We start from the raw sequence: 22078 nt of genomic DNA, 5'->3' as shown, positions 1-22078 counted from the left end.
GAAGAGGACTTTCATAACATACAAATGGCATACCAACAATATCAGGCAGCCTCAGGAGCCAAACTAAACACACATAAAACCATAGGACTATGGTGTGGCAAATGGAAAAACCGAACCGATTCCCCAATGTCTGGTACCTGGTCCACAGAGGGAAACAAATACCTGGGGATTTACCTAGGAAACACACCCTCTTATGTGGATAAGAACTGGGAAACACTAAACAAGCGTTTCAAGCAAGTTCTAGGAAAGTGGGCAGCAATACGAGCCTCTGCCTCCACAAGAGGGAGAACAATAATCGTTAACCAAATAGCCACCAGTGTCCTTTGGCATACACTAAAGATTCTTACGCCACCAGTGCAATTCATCAAACAAATAAAGTCAACCATATATCGATTCATATGGAATAAAACAAACTGGCTTTCCTACTCCCAGCTATGTACTTCTCTCAAAGATGGAGGACAAAAGTTGGTCTCCATTGACAACAGGATAACAACGTTCCGCGCTCGATTTCTCATAAATGCCCTACAACAGGAAATATCACACAAATGCACCACTGAGTATATTTTCACTTCTGCCACTAGAGGTCTCTCTCTCTCCACCACCTTAAGAATGACAACAGCTCAAGTGCCTGTAAATTTAACAAATTTCTACAAAGATGCCCTTCGACGATGGAAGAAGCTAAACCTCCAGCACACAGTGAAGACAGCATCCCTACCTGAAATCCTCATGGAACCCATCTTTCACAACACGATGGTAAGAAGCCCGATCACTCAGAAAGAATTTTTCTTTCCTCTATGGAGCTGGCGAAACGTGAGGATCTTGGGTGACATTCTTTCTCCAAGCCTCACCTGGCGCTTTCCAAATTCGCTCGAAAACCTAGAATATGGGAATGAGTCTGAGCAGATAGACACCGTAAAGGCCGCGTTTCAAGCCTCTATGCCTGATAGCATAACAGAAGTGGGGCTTTGCCCTCCAAACTCAGAAGTTTTGGCGCCTATCTTTCTGATAAAAACCAATAACTCATGGGAGAAACTTACACCCAGCAACACCAACAAGATCTACAGTACACTAACACAACAGTCGAACCAAAGCACTTTGTTGGAAAATCCTGCATCATCTGATCAAACACTATTTCAATGGGATCTACCATATCGCACAAGAGCCATCAAACCTGACGCAGATATTCAGTGGAGAATGTGGCATAATATATTACCCACTCCTACTATATTACGAAAATTTAACTCAAACGTCTCAGATAACTGCCTCTTCTGCTACCAATTAGGAACGGTCCGGCATATATACTTGGAATGCCCAGTCAACACTAAATTAATCAGTTTGACTCGGGAAACGGCAGCTCTTACCTGTGGTAATCTTCATACAGAAGAGGAATATTTCAATCTCGTCCATGTGGAGTCCAATAACCATTCATTCTGCAATTACCTTTTCATCACCGCAAAAGCGGTAATATACAACTTCTACCTCAGACATACAAGACCAGACAGCACAGCAACTTCACAGAGAGAGGCAACTGACCAACTCACTGCAGCCTTCCAACAAAAGGTGAGATGTCGGATCCTACACGAACATCACCACCATAGGCAAAACAACACCTTAGATCTTTTCCACCAAGAATGGAATCCACTGAATCAACTCCTGGCTGAGCAGGGCGACTGCATTATAATCCACTTTCCAGCATAGAAGTGACACCTTTACCCCCCCCCCCCCCCAAAGAAAAAAAAAAGAAAGGGGGAAGAAAGAAGGATTGTTGTGCTTAACAGTGCGAAAGTTAATCAGCTGGCACTCTCATGTTAATAGATAATATTGTGCAAAAGTAACTTTTATGTTCTTCCACATTTATGTTCTTATGTTAAAATAAGATCTTATGTTATCATGTTAAAATAACTCTTAATGGCTTTAATTTATTTAAAAAAAAAAAAATGTAATTAGCCTTATAAGTGACCTCGATGTAACATACCTCAACAAGAGTATGAGCATGTAACCTCTCTGTCTGACTGCAGAGAACCAAAAACCGGTTAATCATGTAAATAAGATTGTTATGTTTACAATAAAAAAAAAAAAAATATCTATCTATCTATCTCTATATATATGTATGTATATAATATTAATCAAAGCTTGATTTGCTTTCTCATGCTTAAGAAAAGGCTGGTTATATTCCACTAATTCGAGCCCTACCCAAGGAAATACTTTCTGAAAATGAAAGCCGTGCCAAACAGAGCGCCTTTTGCAGCTTCCCAATTTTTAATCCATCTAACTCGAGTTAATTTTAATCCATCTAACTCTAGATGTTTTTTCAATGTTTTAGGGATGGCCCCTAAACCACCTATTATTATGGCAACAACTTTCGTTTTCTTTTCCCAGATTCGTTCAACTTCGACTTGCAACTCTCGATACTTTGTAATTTTTTCATTTTCTTTATCGTCAATCCGACTATCTCCTGGTACTGATATTTCGATAAACGTAACACCATTGTTTTCACTTTTTTCAACCACTGTGATATCGGGTGTATTACATTCCAAGCTTTTGTCAATCTGGATTTTGAAATCACAGAGTATTTTAGCTTTTTCATTCTCAACCACTTTCTGGTGAGCTTTATGCTTCCAATAGTGATACTTCAAACTCATTCTTTTTACATAAATGCAGTGAATTATCTTATCATGCCGTTTACGATACTCAATTTGTGCGATTTTGCTGCACCCACTTATAATGTGGTCTGTTTCTTCCCTTTCTTTGCACAAACTACATTTACTGTCTTCTTGAATTTTTTTTTTGTATTTGTGCCTTCATAATATTGGTTTTAATGGCCTGTTCATTTGCTACAAAAAATTACCGATTCTATTTCTTTCTTTAGTGCTCCATTTCTGAACCATTGCCAGGTCAAATTGATGTGAGGCACTGTCGTCTATGCTGTGAAGGTATTTTCCATGCAATGCCTTATTTTGCGTCTTTCAGTTCTCACTTTTACTTAGTTCGTTTTGTGTTCCAATTTTATCTCCATGGGTTTAAATAAACCCGCTTTCCTTTAACTGCGCACTGAGTCTCTATCAGTTAGATAGGGTAAAACGCCCTTGCCTACCCCTTATGCGGGAACAAAAAAAAGGCATTAGGTGATTTAAATATATATATATAGAAAGTATTTCACCTTGGGTATATATACAGGGTGTTCGGGATAAATTTGACATATTTATAATTAATTATATTTTTCCGTAAGTTACATGTATTAACACACACTTCTCTTCATTTAAAAGTTTGAACCCTTCTTCATTCATATACAAGATGTCAGAAAAGATGGATAGCTGGAACCCACCTGAATCATGGAAGAGAATAACTTTTATCATGATGATTCGTGCCCGCCATCAAAATAAGGATATTACGACTGCTGCCCAATGCTCCCTGAATACAGTAAAAACAATCAGGCATGAACTAGAGACTTGCAATGGTGACTACGAGGATGTAGCAAGAAGAAAGATCCCTAGCAGACGATCTGATTGCGTTCGTACAGCAGAATTCCTCGCAAATCTGCAGGAACAGGTGTTGAAGAACCCTGGCATTGGAATTCGGGCTTTGTTCGTGGAGTTGCTAACTGTAGTCAAGCCCTGGATAACAAGGGTAGCCAATGGTAGGCCGTATGTATGGCAGCAGGATTCGGCCCCTTGCCACACCTCTGGGAAAAGTCAAAAATGGTTGTCTGAAAATTTCTACGACTTCACCAGTCCAAATGTTTGGCCTCCAAACTCCCCAGACCTTAACCCCATGGATTATTTTGTATGGGGCGCAGTTGAAAACGACACCAATCGCACTTCCAGTAATACAAAAGTCCAGTTAATGGATAAAATTAAAACAGTTTTTGCGGCCCTTCCCAGGGAGACTGTAGCATCAGCTTGTTCGAGGTTCCGAAGCAGAATTGAAGCTGTGATCGATGCTAATGGTGGTTATTTTGAGTAATTCTTGTTGATAGTATTGTAATTAACTCTGCTTGTAATGTTTTTTTGTCAATTCATTAAATTTAATAGATACAAAGAAGATTTTCTTTTTCCTTACGAAACTGTCAAATTTATCCCGAACACCCTGTAAATAAACCTCAAGGGCTCACTCTAGTGAGTACGGACATGGCGAATCCGAGGCATCTGAAGCTGGACCACGCCTTACTTCATGTAATATATACCTGTTATATTATCTGTAGACTGGTCCCTACTCTTCTTTCCCTCTGTATTTCTTTTCACCTTGCTCCTTCCCCCCAATGCTATTAGAGTATTCGAGGGATAGGGGTGATTCTGTTTTCTATTTACCTATTTTTTTATCTCATGCACCTGCCCACCCCCAGTTAAAAATGGTGAAGACAAATCAGAACTCTATACCGCATCGGTCGTCGCGCTGGTTACCAAGGACCGCACTGGATGTTAGGCTTTCTGGGCAGCCAGTGACAAATGGGCTACAGGAACAAGATCCACAGAACTCGAAAGTATTTACTAGGAAAGAGTGGAGCATGGCTGAAAATAAACAAGTCATGCAGTGCTTCTACAGTTCAAATCCATCAGTTAGGGATTTCAGAAACGAATGTTCCAACTTTGGCTCGAACGGCACCCAAATTCTGAAATTTCATTCGAAAGGCTGATGCAGCAACGCAGCTTCATTATCAGACGTGCAAGGTATTTAGTGAACTTGAGCAGGAAGCACTGAAACCTCAAGCTGTAAAAGGAGACCGTACTGATCCTGAAGTGACCAAAAATATGAATGAAGCAGAACCAGATTCAAACGTGCAGAATGCTGAAAATTTTGAAAATATACAAATAGTTGAAAGGAAGCTATCAGATAAGGAACAAGAACTTACACGAAAAATTATCGAGCAGATGAAGAACAACCAGGAACGAGTTAGGCTTCCAGTATTGAGACAAGTACCTCAACAAAAACTCAAGGAACTCCTACAAGAGGCCAATAAAGCTGCAAGGGATATTCCTACTGGAACTATTGGGCAAACGAATCAACTATGTACTCAATAGCCTACGTCGTAACATCTGAATTAGGACATAAGATTAGTGAACCCAAAAGCAGTAAGGCTCAGGAACCAAAATGGAAGCATCGACTGGGGAATAAAATTCTTAAACTCAGAGCAGACGTGAGCAATTTGAAAAACCTTAAGGAATAGAAGCTGAAAAACGCAAAAATCCGAAATAACCTCATAAAGAGATATAATACTGGAACACGACCTATTGATGAAGTATTAGAGGAAGTGAAGCAAAAAATAGTTCCAGTTGCAGCTAAAATAAGAAGATACAATACACGCATTGAACAGTACAAGCAAAATTCGATATTTCGCGCAAATCAGCACCAGTTTCACAAGAAAATTGATTGCTGCATGAATGATAACCTTAAAGAAAATATAAATATAAATACCAGAGACAAAGAAAATACACTAAAGTTTTGGAAAAACCTACGGGACGACCCTAAGAGGCACAATAACAAGGCAAAATGGATTGAACAAATCACGAACAAATCTCAAGAACGAAAAATGGACCACCTGAAAATAACAACTGAAATGGTTCAAAAGCAAGTTAAAAAATAAAACAATTGGTCAACACCTGGGAAGGATGAATTACATGGCTACTGGTTGAAATATCTAACAGGCTTACATGAAAGACTCGCTCTCCAATTTTATGATCTTTTCGAAAGAAAATGCAAAGAAAATGCAGGCATAAAGGATAAAGAAGAAGGTCCAAACCCCGAAAACTTCCGACCAATAACCTGCGTGCCAACAACTTTTAAGCTACTCACAGACATACTAGCTGATAAAATATACAGCTATCTTAAAGCAAATTCTCTTCTCACAAATGAACAAAAAGGTAACAGCAAAAATTCAAGTGGCACAATAGACCAATTGCTGATTGATAAAATGATTCTTAAAAATTGCAAACGTAGAAAAACCAACCTTCATATGGCTTTTTTATAGATTACAAAAAAGCGTTTGATTCGGTGCCTCATAGTTGGATTTTAAAATGCACAGAACTATTGGGTATTAGCGAAAACGTGCAAAACGTTTTGCAATCCAGCATGCAAAACTGGAAAACAACGTCGGTTATAAATAGAGAAGAAATTGGAGAGGTAAACATAAAAAGGGGCATCTTTGAAGGAGACTGAAGGTTGGTGTGCTGTTCCCTCTTTAGGAGTTGTCAATATTCTTTTCAATGTGGCATCCTGTTGAGGTCGTCTACTGAGTTTATTTCGATTGGGTTTGCACCTTGTGTCTTTCTAAGGAATATTTTGCTGTCTCTTATCCATATAAACTGGTAATTTGTTTCTGTTTATACTTTCCTTGCTTGGTAGAATAGTTTCTGATAATATGGCGTTAAGTATTCGGACAAGTATATTGGGGTATTGTCGTGGTCTCCTTTCAGCTACTTGACTAATGGTTTTTTAATCCTGCTAGCTTTTATAAGTGTAGTTTTTGTTGGGCTGCTGGTGAGTCGCACGACGACGGGAGAAGGACTGGATTATTTTCTCTTTTCCTTTTTTGTGTTAACCGATGTACTGACTGGATGTCTTTTGATTTAATGGGAGAGCCAATTTTTTGGCTTAGTTGTATTACAGTGAGAACTCAACACTACAGGTATAGGATACACCGGGAATAAGGCTGACCACCTTATCCTGTAAACGGAGTGAGGTCCGATGATCAATGGACCCTCGACACCGCAAGGTAAAAAAGAGGGTATAAGGATGATGATGTTGTATTACAGTGTGTCTTAGATGGTCCGTAGCAATTTCTGGGAGACCATCTATGAGGAGATCATTGTTTTTGGACTGCTGTTGGTTTAAGAGTTTGTACTGTTGTCTCTGCAATGGTTGTCTCTCCTTTGTTGTCTCTGCAATGGGGGACACTTCCACTCGCCACGATTCTTGTTTGATTTTCGCTGCCAAGTAGCCTCAGACAATCCTGAATATAGAAAATGCATGTTTCGCTGGCAGTTCCTACATGTTACGTGGTTTTCTTCCCCCGTTAAGTCTTCTTGGTATTTGTAGCACTTCATATTTCTTGTTTGACGATCTTGCTGAAATTTCTAATATGGCGACTTCCTTTGTTCTCTTCTCGCGTAGTTGACCAGCGTATACTTCGAACTTTGAATACTTATAATTAACTTATTACTTAACAGACACTTACAGTTTTTACATCAATAATAATAATAACAATATAACAAAATGGTTAATTAGAATCAAACCTTTGTGCTAATAATTTCATTCAGAAACTAAAAATTAAGTTATATGATAACTCTACACTCCCATCAATCTATTGAATGCGTATAAAAATTCATGATTTCTGGGATATTCAGATGGCATTCGCCACTTGTGCAGGGTATGCAGTATGATACATTGATTCACTCCATAATTGTTTTATTTGAATTTATTATCCAAAATACGTTACTCTTTCTGGTGTTTTAACTCAGCAGTCTCTGGAAAACAACTAAATCACTCCAACTTTAAATGCTGCTGAATTATTTTTGCTTCAAGTCTTTATTACTGACCATCAGGTTTGTTTCAATAAATAGTATCCTTCAGAAATGCGAAAGGAAAAAAAAATCAGTACTCGCCGTGAAGAGCATGGTAACGAATCATAACCAAAACACGTAAGAAATTCATTCGACAAAACTCATTCCTGAAAAAATCATTGAGAACATTCAGCACGCTTCCTCTTCTGTATACTATTAATGTCTTACCATTCCTCTTTGAGGACATGGAATTAATGAATAATATTCACAATATCTTCAAGTGAAAGTAGTCCAAATATCCGATGCTGAAGGTGCTTCACAGAGAATGTAATAGTGTCTCAGGATGTAATAGTGTCTCACTGATATTGTGACTTCATATTTATTGATATTTATATAACTGATATCGTTAGTTTCGCGTGGCTCACATATTCATATTCTGCTTGTGAATATGGCCATTCAAATGAAAGGGAATATCATCAATACACCATATACATTAGTGAATTGCAGGTTCTTTTCCCTCTCTTTCCAAAAAATTCAGACATGACATCGATCAACTTCCTTGCCTTTCTTGGAATCACTGAGGGATTGCTACATCCGAATTCTGCATGGAAATAGTTTTAAACACATATTTCATGAAACCCTGATCTTCTGGTTAACGAATAAAAAACACGATTATATATAGCCGGCCTGTTTGGCCGAGTGGACAGCGTATTCGGTCTCCAGCCAAAGGGCTGCGGGTTCGAATCCCGCCGTGGGCATGGATGTTTGTGATTGTCTGCGGAAATACCTGTGGCGGTAGATGGCGTTGGTGTAGTTGTGGTCAGCTGTGATTGAATGGTGGAGACGGAGTTGTAGACTTAATGCCCTCCCTCGATGAGTTCTTGGACTCCCTGGAGGTGTCAAATAATAATAATAATAATAAATAAATAAATATATATATATAAATATATTTATATATATATATATATTGGTAAATAAATATATTTAAAACTGGATTTTCTTAACACTTATGCACATAGAAATAACGTTTATTACTTACTTAGCTAAGAGTAGTGGATTTCTTGTTGTCAGAAGCTCTTGAATCTCATGTATTGTAAAGAAAAAGAAAAGATCATACTCGGGTATTCTTCCTTCCTTTACCATTATTTCAGCTAAGTAATGGAAACCTACCCGCACTTCGTTGAATGCTTTAACGAAAAGTGACTACAGGAAAAACGGAATATTTGAAACATTATTTCTGGAAATTTTCCATGTTATTCCTCTAAACTAATATTAATTCTTTGGCTATTTTGCCTATTTTCATAAGGAGTACCCTTGCATTACGTCATTGGCTTTCTCACTCCAATTCTTCAATCAAAACATTGTCGATATGTATTTTAAATACATAAATTAAAAGTAATACAAAAGGAATTTTTGACATACCTTTAGGATTCTACAAAGATATGCAAAAATTAATATGACATTAATAAATAAACAAAAGTATGTCAAAGATTAATCCTGAGGATTCTATAAAGGTATGTCAAAATTTAGTTTACACTACTTTTATTTTAATTAATGTTTTTAAAGTACATATCATCAATGTTTTAATTTAATCGGAGCAAAAGCCAATCACGTAATACAAGGGGTACTTCTTATGAAAATAGGCAAAATAGCCATAGGTATTAATAACAAGAATATTTTTATTATAATATGCGAATATTTTGTTTCTATAATAAAATTTGTATAAAATGACTCACAGGAAACCTGCTTTCTTAATGTAATAAGTATTACAATTATTGTCTACGCGGTTAGCCTAGTGGCTTTTAGCTTCGCAACCATATGCGCAGGGAATTATTGTCCTAGGTTCGATTCCCGTCGGTGACGTGAGGAGCTTAAGGATTGTCCTCAGCCAAAGCCATGTTATCTGGTCTTGGGCGTGGACAGCAGGTTTTTTTTTTTCTACCAGTTTATGTGGGGTTTTTCATTCCACAAGCAAGCAAACCGGCCTCGTGAACATGAATTATATTCATGAATACTTAGAGGCATAGGGCTGACCATCTTATTCTCGTATTTCGATTACGAAATCCAAGCATGTTTGGAAGGTTGTGGGCGCTTAAAGGCGTGTTAAAGCCACTGGATAAGATAAGATAAGATATTACAATTATTATCGACTATATTTTCATTCACTTGTTCCACTTCTCGTTTGTCGAAGAAGATTTAAGTTCCCTGATCAGGAATTATAGGTAATTAATGCAACTAGCTTTCCATTCCACTGTTACATCTCCTAATGCATAAAATAGCCATATTTATGCCTATAGATCTGCGTATTCATGGTGCCGGTTTCCCTGTTTTGAGGGACGAAAAAACTCAAGTTTTTTCGTCTTCCATCTACTTCCATATGAAACTGGCTAACTCACCTTTACCTGAAAAGTGCTGATAAAGATTCTTTGCATTATAGACAGTATCATGAGTGGGATAAGGAGAGGACAAGATGACGTCCTATGTGATGAGCCTGCACTGCAATTTTACAGGTCGAATGGGCTGGGACATGCACGTGAGGCCATCGAAATGGAGCTGATTTTTCTCATATCTTACCAATCAGTTTTCTTCGAATTCTTTCACATAGAGGAAGTTTCGAACTACAAGGGAAATGGAGAAGGTCTTCTAAAACTAACTTCATAATACTGAATTATTAGTTTTGAAACATTCGCAGTTAACTGTGTTCAGCTTGCCGATTCCCTAAATACATTAGGTTCTATTAAGGGCATCATACCACTACACTAAAATTAAAACGGAGAATTTCACCTGATTTCTCGGAAAAAAAAAGAAAAGAAAAGGATTTCCTGTACTTCCAGAATAAGCGTTTCTGAAATAAACGTAAATTGAGCACACAATCTCTGAAAATATTTTGTCGCATGATGATAATGTGCAGAATGTCGGAAACAAATTTCATAAGTTCTCTCGACCATATCTCAATTAAACAGATCATTCACAAACTTAGAACAGTAGGGATGATGAAATTGTAGATATTTCCGCAAATGCAACTGAATACTTGATTTTGATATTTCTAGGTTTTATATATTAATTCGGTGATATTTTAATTGATGTAAGGAATATATCTCTGATTCGTTTTTTGTCGGTATTCCCAAATGGAGAATGCTTTATGCTAATAAAGTTCAAATTCAAATTGGAATTCAAATGACCAATGACGTCTTGGTCATTTGAATTCCATGCATTCACATATCAATTATTAATCTCTTTTCAGTTATAAAATAGTTTTAATCTGTAGGTTGTTTTAGGTTAAGATTGAGGAGCCAAGCAGCGATCTCTGGCCAAAGGTCACCGATGGCTGATTGACTCCTATGATTTTAATATCCATCCGGTGAAGAGAGCAGGGCAGACAACTTCCGCCTTGTTGTGGTCACGCGCATTATTTCAGATACTAATAGTTGAGTTGTGGGATTCAAAACTAGAGTCTCCAGTAAATTACTGTAAGCAAATTACGGTAAACATATGAGATTTCCAAAAAGGAGTTTTAAAAGGGATTCCTAGATTGGAGCATGGGAAAAATTAAGCAGTGCACAAGGGTCCCTATCAGCTCAGTGATGAGCCACTATTTTCATTTTATAGAATCAATCTCATCCATGAATGGTTGAAAACGTATAGCACATGGTAAAATAAGAGGACTGAGGGTTAGATAATCCGTGAATTCTGATTTAGTAATGAAATATATAAAAGTTATCAAAGTAGCTGATGTCTGTACTAATAAGCATGTATACTTCATTCACACAGGACGATGCTAATCATTTACCACTTAGATCTTGCGTAGTTATTATGCAGCAGCTGAATCAATAAAAATACTAATAAATGAGCGAGTATGCTCTCTTAGGAGATTTGTTATAAATCGTGAAATACCAAATAATTTATATGAAGGGTAAGGTAAGCTCCATACGCTATCGCGCATTTCAGAAACTTCTAAAAAGTGTGATATTAATTTGATTTCTTAGTATAGAATATGGATGCTTAATTTTTCACTTCAATAAGCTTAATACCAGGATGAACCATTTACTTTCAATAATTTCAAATTTTGTGTCTATTTATTCATTTAAAAAATAATTATATTCAATGGTAATGTTTTGAGTGTTCCGTCTGTAAAATGAGCTTGTGGGTTACATTGGGAAGTCCTGAGCCACATTGAGAACAGCAGTTACCTTCGGTAGTTGAATACAAAGTTAATTTCTCATTTTGTAGACTATTAAAATACATTAAACTTGCCTTAGATTTTTCTCGAAGTCTTACACCGGCGCGACATCTGGGAATCACAAACTTCATTAGCAACCTATAAGAGGTAAAAAAAAGTATTTTCAAAATACCAGAGCATAGTTTATGCAACTCATTGTATTTTAATTCTAAAAATATTCCAAAAATGCCAATATATGAACAAAGAACATCTCATAAATCTTTACATAGTAGAAATTTCAATACATGAAAATAACGTTATGAGTGACTAAGATGGCTTGATCAACACAGCGACTTGAGATTTAAATAGCACCTACATGTCCGTACTGTACGCTGTATTAATAAATTAAAAACCTGTATAAGTTCTACGATGTTCATTTCAACTTCCCCTTAACGTTAGGTTCCATGGTTCAACTCGGGCACATCATTTTAATTCCCTTTCCTACTTTTAAATTGTCTTGGCTGTAATATAAATTACACCCAGTGATTACATCCGAAATATAAAATTCATAAATTAACATAAAGGGATGTTTTTTGTTATTAAGGCATATTTTCAGGATTAATATGTGATAAAAGTGATTTTTTTTACTTCCTTTCCATAGCTTTACTAGGCAACTGTATCAAACATATACTGATATAAAAACAGAAACCATTCTTGAAAATCTATGTCATGGAAGAGGAAAACCTGAAACAAATCCTGACAAAAGCAGCAACAAAAAGCTTAGGAATAAAGAGTAAATAAAAAAAAAGGCTACGTAACTGGAACAAAGAAGCATATAATAATAATAACAATAATAATAATTTTTTTAACATATTATTATTTCTCAGATAAATTACATACATTATATAAAGATAATTATGCATAACAAATACTTTCTCGTACATAAAGTTTTTTTTAAATAATAATAATAATAACAATAACTGTTTACAACATATATTATTATAATATCCATAATGATGATTATTACAGATGTTTCTTTGCAATTTTACACTCTATATATACAATATCGATGGATATAATCACTCTATATTGCTATTGCATACGTTTGTTGCAGTTATTATATACATTACAAATATTTGATTACATATGATATATTATTTACATTTGTTTACATATGTTACATTTGTTTACATATAATACATACATTACATACTTTGGTTTAAATGTGATACGTACATTACATGCACTTGGTTACATATGATACATCTTGGATGAGAACTAATTTCTCTGCTTTCATCCTCGAAGCTTATATGTAAGCTTATCTGAAGCTACTACAGAGACAAACTAACCCTCTGCACAAAACAACATGAAACAAATCTGGCATCTGATCAATGAGATGCTAGATTTTGTTCCCAATACCACCGCCTCCGAAACCATAAAACACGGCTTCATGAAAGACGCAAAACCTATCCAACAACTAGCAAATGACTTTAACCAATACTTTGCCGACTCCATCCAAGATCTGCAAAGAAATATTCCTCCAATCACAAAACGAGACCCTCCACTTGGACTACAATCAAAACAGATATTATGGTTCCCAACCATAAAAGAAGCAGAACTCCTGTCAGCCATAGATCAAATCAAACCAAACAAAGACCAGGAATAGATGGTATCAGACCTAAAGATATAAAAGCAACATGCAACTAGTTTAAGTTCTATCCTACTAAAATTAATAAATAAAATATTTAAAACAGGACAGATATCAAGTATGCTAAAGACCGCCATAATCACACCCATATACAAACATGGAAAAAGAAATTTAATCAGCAATTACAGGCCCATAGCAACATTACCAATTATCAATCAAATTATGGAGTGGATCATTCTGAAGAAACTCACAGCATACTGTGAGATCTTTCATATTATACCCAAAACACAATATGGTTTTTAGAAAAATAAGGCAACAACACCTCTCTTGGATGACTTTACAGACGTAATTAACACCGCCTTAGACAAAAACAAAATTGACATGGGAGTCTTTCTTAATCTAACTAAAGCATGCGATACACTTACACATCAAACCTTGATAGAAAAGCTGAGGTATGTTGGAACAGACGAGTCTCTTCACATGTATTTACAAACTACCTTCAAAATATAAAGCGTATCACACGTATCGGGTCAAACCAAAGCAGAAAGATACCAGTAACCTGTGGAGTGCCACAGGGAGCTGTACAATCCCCAACTCTATTCAACATTTACACGCACGATATTAATCAGCTACCACTCAAAGGCAAGATATTCCAATACGCAGACGCTGGAGCAATAATATCCATCCATAATAACGCAAGCAAAGCCCAAACAAATATGCAGCATGACATAAATTTGACCATAGACTGGCTCACGAAAAACTCCATACACCTAAACTCAGAAAATACAAAATTAATGATATTCAGAAACCAACTGACTCGACCAGTTGATAACAAATATATAACCATCCAACATCCACTCTCCAACATACAAAAAACACTGAACATCAAAACCACTACAATCACTCAGGTTGAAACAATACGATACCTTAGAATTTACTTCGATGCAGATATGAACTGGAATAGCCACATAAACCATCTACACATCAAACTCCGAACAATAAGTGGCAAACTCTACAGGTCAGAAGACATAGTTCCCATACGCCTAAAAACACTAATATATCTCTCAGACAAAGGTTTAAAATATTCAAATGGGGTAAAACCCATATTAACTGGACAGCGGAACAATGGGACAGTGTTATTTGGAGTGACGAGACCAAAATCTCTCTGTTTGGTAGTAATAGCGTAAAATACGTAAGGAGAAGATCGGAGAAGATTTGCATCCTGATTGCATTACACCCACCGTGAAACACCCGCTTAGTGATATGATGTGGGGTTGTATGATATCAAAAGGTGTGGGCAGAATTTGCGTGATTAATGGGAATATAAATGCCCCAAAAATATATAAATGAAATACTTGAACCCAAACTGAAACCTTCTGCACGTGACCTTTTACAAGATAATGAAGCATTTATATTTCAACAGAATTCAGTTCCATGTCATGTTGCTGCTGAGTGCAAAAAGTGGTTTCAAGATAATCATATTCCACTGCTGGAATGGCCTGGGAATAGCCCAGACCTTAACTCAATCGAAAATCAAGCCTTGATTTGAGCCAACTAAAGAAACTTGTTAGTCAGAAGCAACCCACCAATAAAACCCAATTAATAGAAGCAATAATTCAATCTTGGTTTCACATCAAAACAGCTGTAGAACTAAAAAACTAGGTTCACTCCATGGGAAGGCGTTGTAAGGCCATAATAAACGCTAAAGGTTACACAACTAAGTATTAACTCCCATTGAGAGCATTTTTGTATATCTCATTTTTTTTGCGTGTTTCACGTTTCTTCTTTATAACTGCTGCTCTAATAAAAAACCCTTCATAAAAGTTATCGCATTACATTCTTGATTAAATTAGCTTTCCACTGATTTATACTTTTATGGTATTACTCCAAACAAAAGGGTGTTATGAGCCATCAAATCTCAGAAATGCACTTTTTCCAAAAGACATCCACAATTTAGGCCACTAGTGTATAAGTAAATATAAACAAAAATAGTTAGAACATCTAAATCGAATGGCCTATTCAGACTGCTAAAAATCTTTATGGATATAAAATAAATGGAAAAAGAACTGGAAGACCAAGAAAGCAACGGGATGAGACTGGAATAGGCTAATTGGCCTAAAATCCATGATAGGAAGAAGAAGAAGAGGCTCAATCGATAATGACGATGCCGTTTGGTTTGAAAGAGCTGGGTTCATATCTCATCTAGAAAGTGAGGAATCTTTATGAGGGCTTTTCACTGAAGGTCGGGTAATTGACATCATACGGAGATAGTTTTTTCCTCCGTAAACCCGGGTTGCTCTACTCTTCATTTCCACATTTATCTTGTATTGTGAGTAATCATAGTAATCGTACATTAATAATTAAAGTGGCCGTCATAAATGCCCTAAACACATTTATTATAGGTATTTTAACATCATTTAATTGGCTACATTCTTGACTATCTAAATCAAAAAATTCGATTTTCCACTTCTCCTTAATATAAACTCCGTCTTACGCTCGAATTCTCATTATCCTTATATTGGCTACTGAATTAGTAACCTTTCTGCAGATGTACGCAAATTCCTTTACGAAATGTATATGCAAAATACTTGATCACGTGCGTCACACGTGTTCTAGGCAACTACTTGAGAAAGGAGCTGTCAGTAGTATTGGTCACAATGGGAAAAACAAATGTTTTTCAAAATCATGTTTTCAAAATCATGGCACCTGCCCGTCTGGCTGGTGCCATGATTTTGAAAACAGGAGAGCTGCCTCGTTTCTCTAAAGGTGAAATATCCCATGTTTTTAATCAGTAGAAAAGTAATCATCATTTTCACAATAATTCTATATATATAGATCTCTGAGACCTAATGTTATTTCAAGGGTTCTTCCACAGTAAAATAGATTGAGAAAGATTGATCCACATACTTCTTGTTATATATGTGGTGAAAAGAGGCCACAAAACAATGCTTTTTTAAATTGCACACGTATGAGAAATCTTTATCTGACTCAAAACGCTACATATCATTTTTTAAATCAGCGTAGGAAACATAGGCTAGTAAATTAATCCTAAGCAAACACCATTCCGTAAGTTTCCGTTTGTAGGCCTGTGTTATTGATGTATGCTTAACTAGGAAAAATTGTTGTGATGCAGTTACTTTTAAACTCCTAGTGTAGAAGGTAGCTTCACCGATTACCATATACTCCAAAAACTTATGGGAGGAGTTTGGGTAGCCGTAAGGCTCCGAGTATACTAATAAAATCCTTAAGTGACAAGTGAAAGTTTTTTTGCCGAATGGTCCAAAATCATAGCTTACGCCAGGGGTTGAGAAGAATGAAGAATTTGCTTTTTTTTTTTCCGTATCCGTACACATAAGAGTTTTTGAATGCAGAATTTAATGGTGAGCCAATTCTGAGAGGGAGAAAAAAATAATATTCTTCTTGGTATTTGTATGGACCCTTAAGCAAATAGTATTCTATTTCTGACGTCGTATAAACAAAGCCAGCCATGCGTTGGACAATGAATAAAAAGACAAACCACAATTTGCTGAAAAGATTAGGCTGTGCATGATCATATAACACAGGTAGAAGCATGTGCCATATTACTTACTATTACACGATTAATATGTCATAGTCGTTAGTATGTCGACTTGAGAAAAGCGGAATTGGATTTTAGAAATCAGGAACCACCAATTTACATGGCTACCTGTGACCGAAAAACCAACGGATCTGAATATTTTATTTAGAAATATATGAACGTTAGCACAAGAATAATGTTTAATTTGCCAAATATTTCGGTCTGAATATTACAGACATCTTCAGTGGCTACTTAGGAATTTTTTTAAAAAAAAATGTGGAATACCATCAATTGATCATTCACACATAGAACGAGCCTCGTGATGTCATATCACTAAGTATTAGAAGAGTAAACATTAAAAAAAAACATAATTAAAGTTATTAATTCAGAAATTCATATAATGATCTTAAATAACTACGATAACAAGCCAAAAGGCTAATTTACCGGCGACATACTACAGCCGGGTATGAGTTTCGTACCCGGCTGTAGAATAATACAGGATTTACCATCTCGCTCAAACTTATCTTGATGTTAAATAACATTATACTGATAAAAAATAAAAAAATAATAAAAAAATGTAATGTGTTATCCTGATTAAACTCACAAATTTTTGATATAGATACACAGTCATTACGATTCAAGATAGGACGTTGAAGTAAGGCCTCTACACTTTCTTTAAATAAACGTTCAAATTTGTACCGACATCTGTGTAGGAGGAGAGCCTTGTGTTCTGGCTTGTTTCTAATCCATGCTGAGCTAATCCAGATTTCTCAGGTTTGTTGTGTTGAATTGATGACTGATGCTCTTGAATTCTTTTTTTCTATGGAACGTCCAGTTTGTCCAAAGTAAGAAGGATTATAATTACAAGGAACTTGATACACAAGGCAGAGACAAGATTGAGCTTTAGATGAAGGAAACTGGGTGGATAATTTGTTAATAGGGTACAAGTGGCTGTTAGATCATATTTCTTCAGAATTCTCGAAATTGGTTCTGAAATCCCGGAAATGTAAGGAATTGGAACTCGACGTATTGAATCTTGGTTGTTCTGTGTTGGTTTTTAAGAATCGAAAAGATGTGTACTCTTTTCGGAGAAGCCATTTAGTTTCATGTGATGTTTGATAGTCGAAAGTTCCTTCTGTAATAAATGCGAAGTTGAACAGTTAGTTTTGGTTCGTCGGATTAAACATTTTCTGACTCCTGTTTTTTGACAAGGGTGATGAGCAGATTCTTTGAGAATATAACGACCTGTGAAAGTTGGTTTTCTGTAAACTGTTGTAAGAATACCAGAAGGCGAACGGATGAGAAGGACGTCTAAAAAGGATAACTTGTTGTCTTTTTCAATTTCCATGGTAAACTTAATACGGGATGTAAGGGGTTAATACTGCTTAAAAAGGAAGATAAGGAGTCTCTGTCGTGAGGCCATATAGCAAAGATGTCGTCTATATATTTAACCCAAAAGGATGGTTGAGAGAATATAGATGAGAACAGGACTTCTTCTAGATCTTCTAAATAAAAGTTTGCAAGAGCAGGAGAGAGTGGACTTCCCATGGCTGTTCCTTCCCATGGCTGTTCCTTGGTTGTAAAATTTATTTTGACATAAGAAATATCCAGAATGCATTATGAAATCAAATAGTTTTATAATATCTTGTGGGAGGATGTCAGCTAGTAATTCCAAACTCTCTTTGAGAGATACATTCGTATATAAAGATTCTATATCAAAGGCAACCATAAGATCTGTAGGTTGTAAAGAGAAGTTTTTTAATTTATTTAAGAAATCAGAAGAGTTTTTTAAAAAAGGGTGTGAGTTGCCAATGTGTGACTTCAATAATTTAGATAGATATTTGGCTATGCGATAGGTAGTAGAATCAATGCAATCCACTATAGGACGAAGAGGAATATCTGTCTTATGTATTTTCGGTAGACCATAAAACCTGGGAGGCCTTGCAGAATGGGTTTTCTGTCTTTCAATAGCATGTACATCTAAACTTATGACCTCATCTAGAAGGGAATTTAATTTCTTCAGTTGTCTGTTGGTTGGATCGTAATTGAGTTCCTGGTACGTTGAGTGATCTCGAAGTGAAAAGGAAAGTTTTCTTCTATAGTTTGAAGAGTCCATAATTACTGTCGCTTTTCCCTTGTCATCTTTGGTAATGATGAGGTGACTGTTGTTTCTTAAGGAACGTATAGCTTTCTTTGCAGAAGGAGATGTGTTTGAAGGAGGAAGCTTGACTTTAAGTAGCGAATAAGCAACTTCCAGACGGAGAGCATTAGCTTTTTCACTTGACAGATGAATGAGGTTTCGTTCGATATTAATAGAAAATCTAGATATGGAATCTTTTTTGGGACAATAGAGAAATCATATCCTTTTGAGAGGATGAGTCTTTCATTATCGGTTAAAGGCCGACCGGATACATTGACGATCCAATTATCTGGAACTCGGAAAGGCTTGAATTGTTTAGAAACAATAAAATCATATTTGTGGTTTAGATGTTGATTCTGTTTTTTTATAAGAACGTTTAGCTACAATCAGAACTGTTTGAAAGATGTGGTTCTAAGTTTGTGGAGATATAAATACGGAGATCATAAACTAGCTGACTGTTAATAGCCAGATCATGTTTAGCAGCTTTCAGCTGATTACGGATTAAAGATAAACTGGTGTTCCTGTAAATGTTATGAGCTCCAGGAGATGTAATGGTTTCTTTAATCTTAGCGAAATTAGGAATTATCTTGTTGTCGCGGCATTTTTTTAAAAAGATGATCCTCGCTCGTAACCTACCTTTAGTTACTGATAGTTTGCCTAATTTACCGGGTTTTGTTTGGTGAAGTCTTCCCCGTGAAGGAATAAAATTTGATTTTTTAAAGAAACTTGTGACATAATGATTAGAAATATATACACGTTAGCACAAGAATTGATTGAATTGAATTGATTCTCCTACCTATCGCATAATGAAACACTCATCCTCTCAAAAGGACATGATTTCTCTATTGTCCCAAAAAGATTCCCTATCTAGATTTTCTAGTTAATATCGAACGAAACCTCATTCATCTGTCAAGTGAAAAAGCTAATGCTCTCCGTCTAGAAGTTGCTTCTTCGCTACTTAAAACCAAGCTTCCTCCTTCGAACATATCTCCTTCTGAAAAGAAAGCTATACGTTCCTTACGAAATAACAGTCACCACATCATTACCAAAGCTGACAAGGGAAAAGCGACAGTAATTATGGACTCTTCAAACTATAGAAGAAAACTTTCTGTTTCACTTCGAGATCACTCAACGTACCAGGAACTCAATTACGATCCAACCAACAGACAACTGAAGAAATTAAATTCCCTTCTAGATGAGGTCATAAGTTTAGATGTAGATACTATTGAAAGACAGAAAACCCATTTAGCAAGGCCTCCCAGGTTTTATGATCTACCGAATATAAATAAGACAGATATTCCTCTTCGTCCTACAGTGGATTGTATTGATTCTACTACCTATCGCATAGCCAAATATCTATCTAATTTATTGAAGTCACACACAGGCAACTCACGTCCTTTTTTAAAACACTCTTCTGATTTCTTAAATAAATTAAAATACTTCTCTTTACAACCTACAGATCTTACGGTTGCCTTTGATATAGAATCTTTATATACGAATGTACCTCTCAAAGAGAGTTTGGAATTACTAGCCGACATCTTCCCACAAGATATTATAAAACTATTTGATTTCTTAATGCACTCTGGATAGTTCTTATGTCAAAATAAATTATACAACCAAGTGGAAGGAACAGCCATGGGAAGTCCACTCTCTCCTGCTCTTGCAAACTTTTATTTAGAAGATCTAGAAGAAGTACTGTTCTCATCTATATTCTCTCAACCATCCTTCTGGGTTAGATATATAGACGACATCTTTGCTATATGGCCTCACGACAGAGACTCCTAATCTTTCTTTTTAAGCAGTATCAACCCCTTACATCCTGTATAAAATTTACCATGGAAATTGAAAAAGATAACAAGTTATCCTTTTTAGACGTCCTTCTCATCCGTTCGCCTTCTGGTATTCTTACAACAATTTACAGAAAACCAACTTTCACAGGTCGTTGTATTCTCAAAGAATCTGCTCATCACCCTTGTCAAAAAACAGGAGTCAGAAAATGTGTAATCCGACGAGCCAAAATTAACTGTTCAACTTCTCATTTATTACAGAAGGACCTTTCGACTATCAAACATCACATGAAACTAAATGGCTTCTCCGAAAAGAGTACACATCTTTTCGATTCTTAAAAACCAACATAGACCAACCAAGATTCAATACGTCAAGTTCCAATTCCTTACATTTCCGGGATTTCAGAACCAATTTAGAGAATTCTGAAGAAATATGATCTAACAGCCACTTGTACACCTATTAACAAATTATCCACCCAGTTTCCTTCATCTAAAGCTCAATCTTGTCTCTGCCTTGTGTATCAAGTTCTTTGTAATTATAATCTTTCTTACTTTGGACAAAGTGGACGTTCCATAGATAAAAGAATTCAAGAGCATTAGTCATCAATTCAACAACAAACCTGAGAAATCTGGATTAGCTCAGCATAGATTAGAAACAAGCCACAACACAAGTCTCTCCTCCTACACAGATGTCTGTACAAATTTGAACGTTTATTTAAAGAAAGTGTAGAGGCCTTACTTCAACGTCCTATCTTAAATCGTAATGACTGTGTATCTATATCAAAAATTTGGGAAAGTTTAATCAGGATAACACATTACATTTTTTTCATTTTTTTTTTATTTTTTATCAGTATAATGTTATTTAACATCAAGTTAAATTTGAGGGAGATGGTAAATCCTGTATTATTCTACAGCCGCGTACGAAACTCATACCCAGCTGTAGTATGTCGCCGATAAATTAGCCTTTTGGCTTGTTATCGTAGTTATTTAAGATCATTATATGAATTTCTGAATTAATAACTTTAATTATGTTTTTTTTTAAATGTTTACTCTTCTAATACTTAGTGATATGACATCACGAGGCTCGTTCTATGTGTGAATGATCAATGGTTCGTATTCCACTTTGTTTTTTAAAACTATTCCTATGTAGCCACTGAGGATGGTCTGTAATATTCAGACGAAATATTTGGCAAATTAAACATTATTCTTGTGCTAACGTTCATATATTTCTAATCATTACGTCAAAAGTATCGTTAAAAAATCGAATACTGTTTATTTATTAATTTTTGCTA

At 35.9% G+C, this 22078-nt stretch overlaps 1 protein-coding gene across 3 annotated transcripts in view; it reads right to left on the bottom strand.

Annotated features, from left to right (window-relative positions):
• The window catches only part of LOC150100538 (uncharacterized), a 198564-nt gene that overhangs the window by 85184 nt on the left and 91302 nt on the right, over nt 1–22078 (bottom strand). For all 3 annotated transcript variants that reach the window (XM_090401331.1, XM_090401333.1, XM_090401332.1), the window contains 2 exons: nt 11751–11814; nt 8536–8699 (listed from right to left, as the gene is read on the bottom strand). In XM_090401331.1, the coding sequence (XP_090257457.1) occupies nt 8536–8699; nt 11751–11814 (228 nt within the window). The remainder of the gene's footprint in view (nt 1–8535; nt 8700–11750; nt 11815–22078) is intronic.

The sequence above is a fragment of the Typopeltis vanoorti genome, chromosome 12 (assembly GCF_054136105.1).
Source record: "Typopeltis vanoorti isolate ZY-2024b chromosome 12, IOZ_Tvanoo_1.0, whole genome shotgun sequence".
In the NCBI taxonomy this organism is placed as follows: Eukaryota; Metazoa; Arthropoda; class Arachnida; order Uropygi; family Thelyphonidae; genus Typopeltis; species Typopeltis vanoorti.
This window is presented reverse-complemented; position numbering and strand designations above follow the sequence as displayed.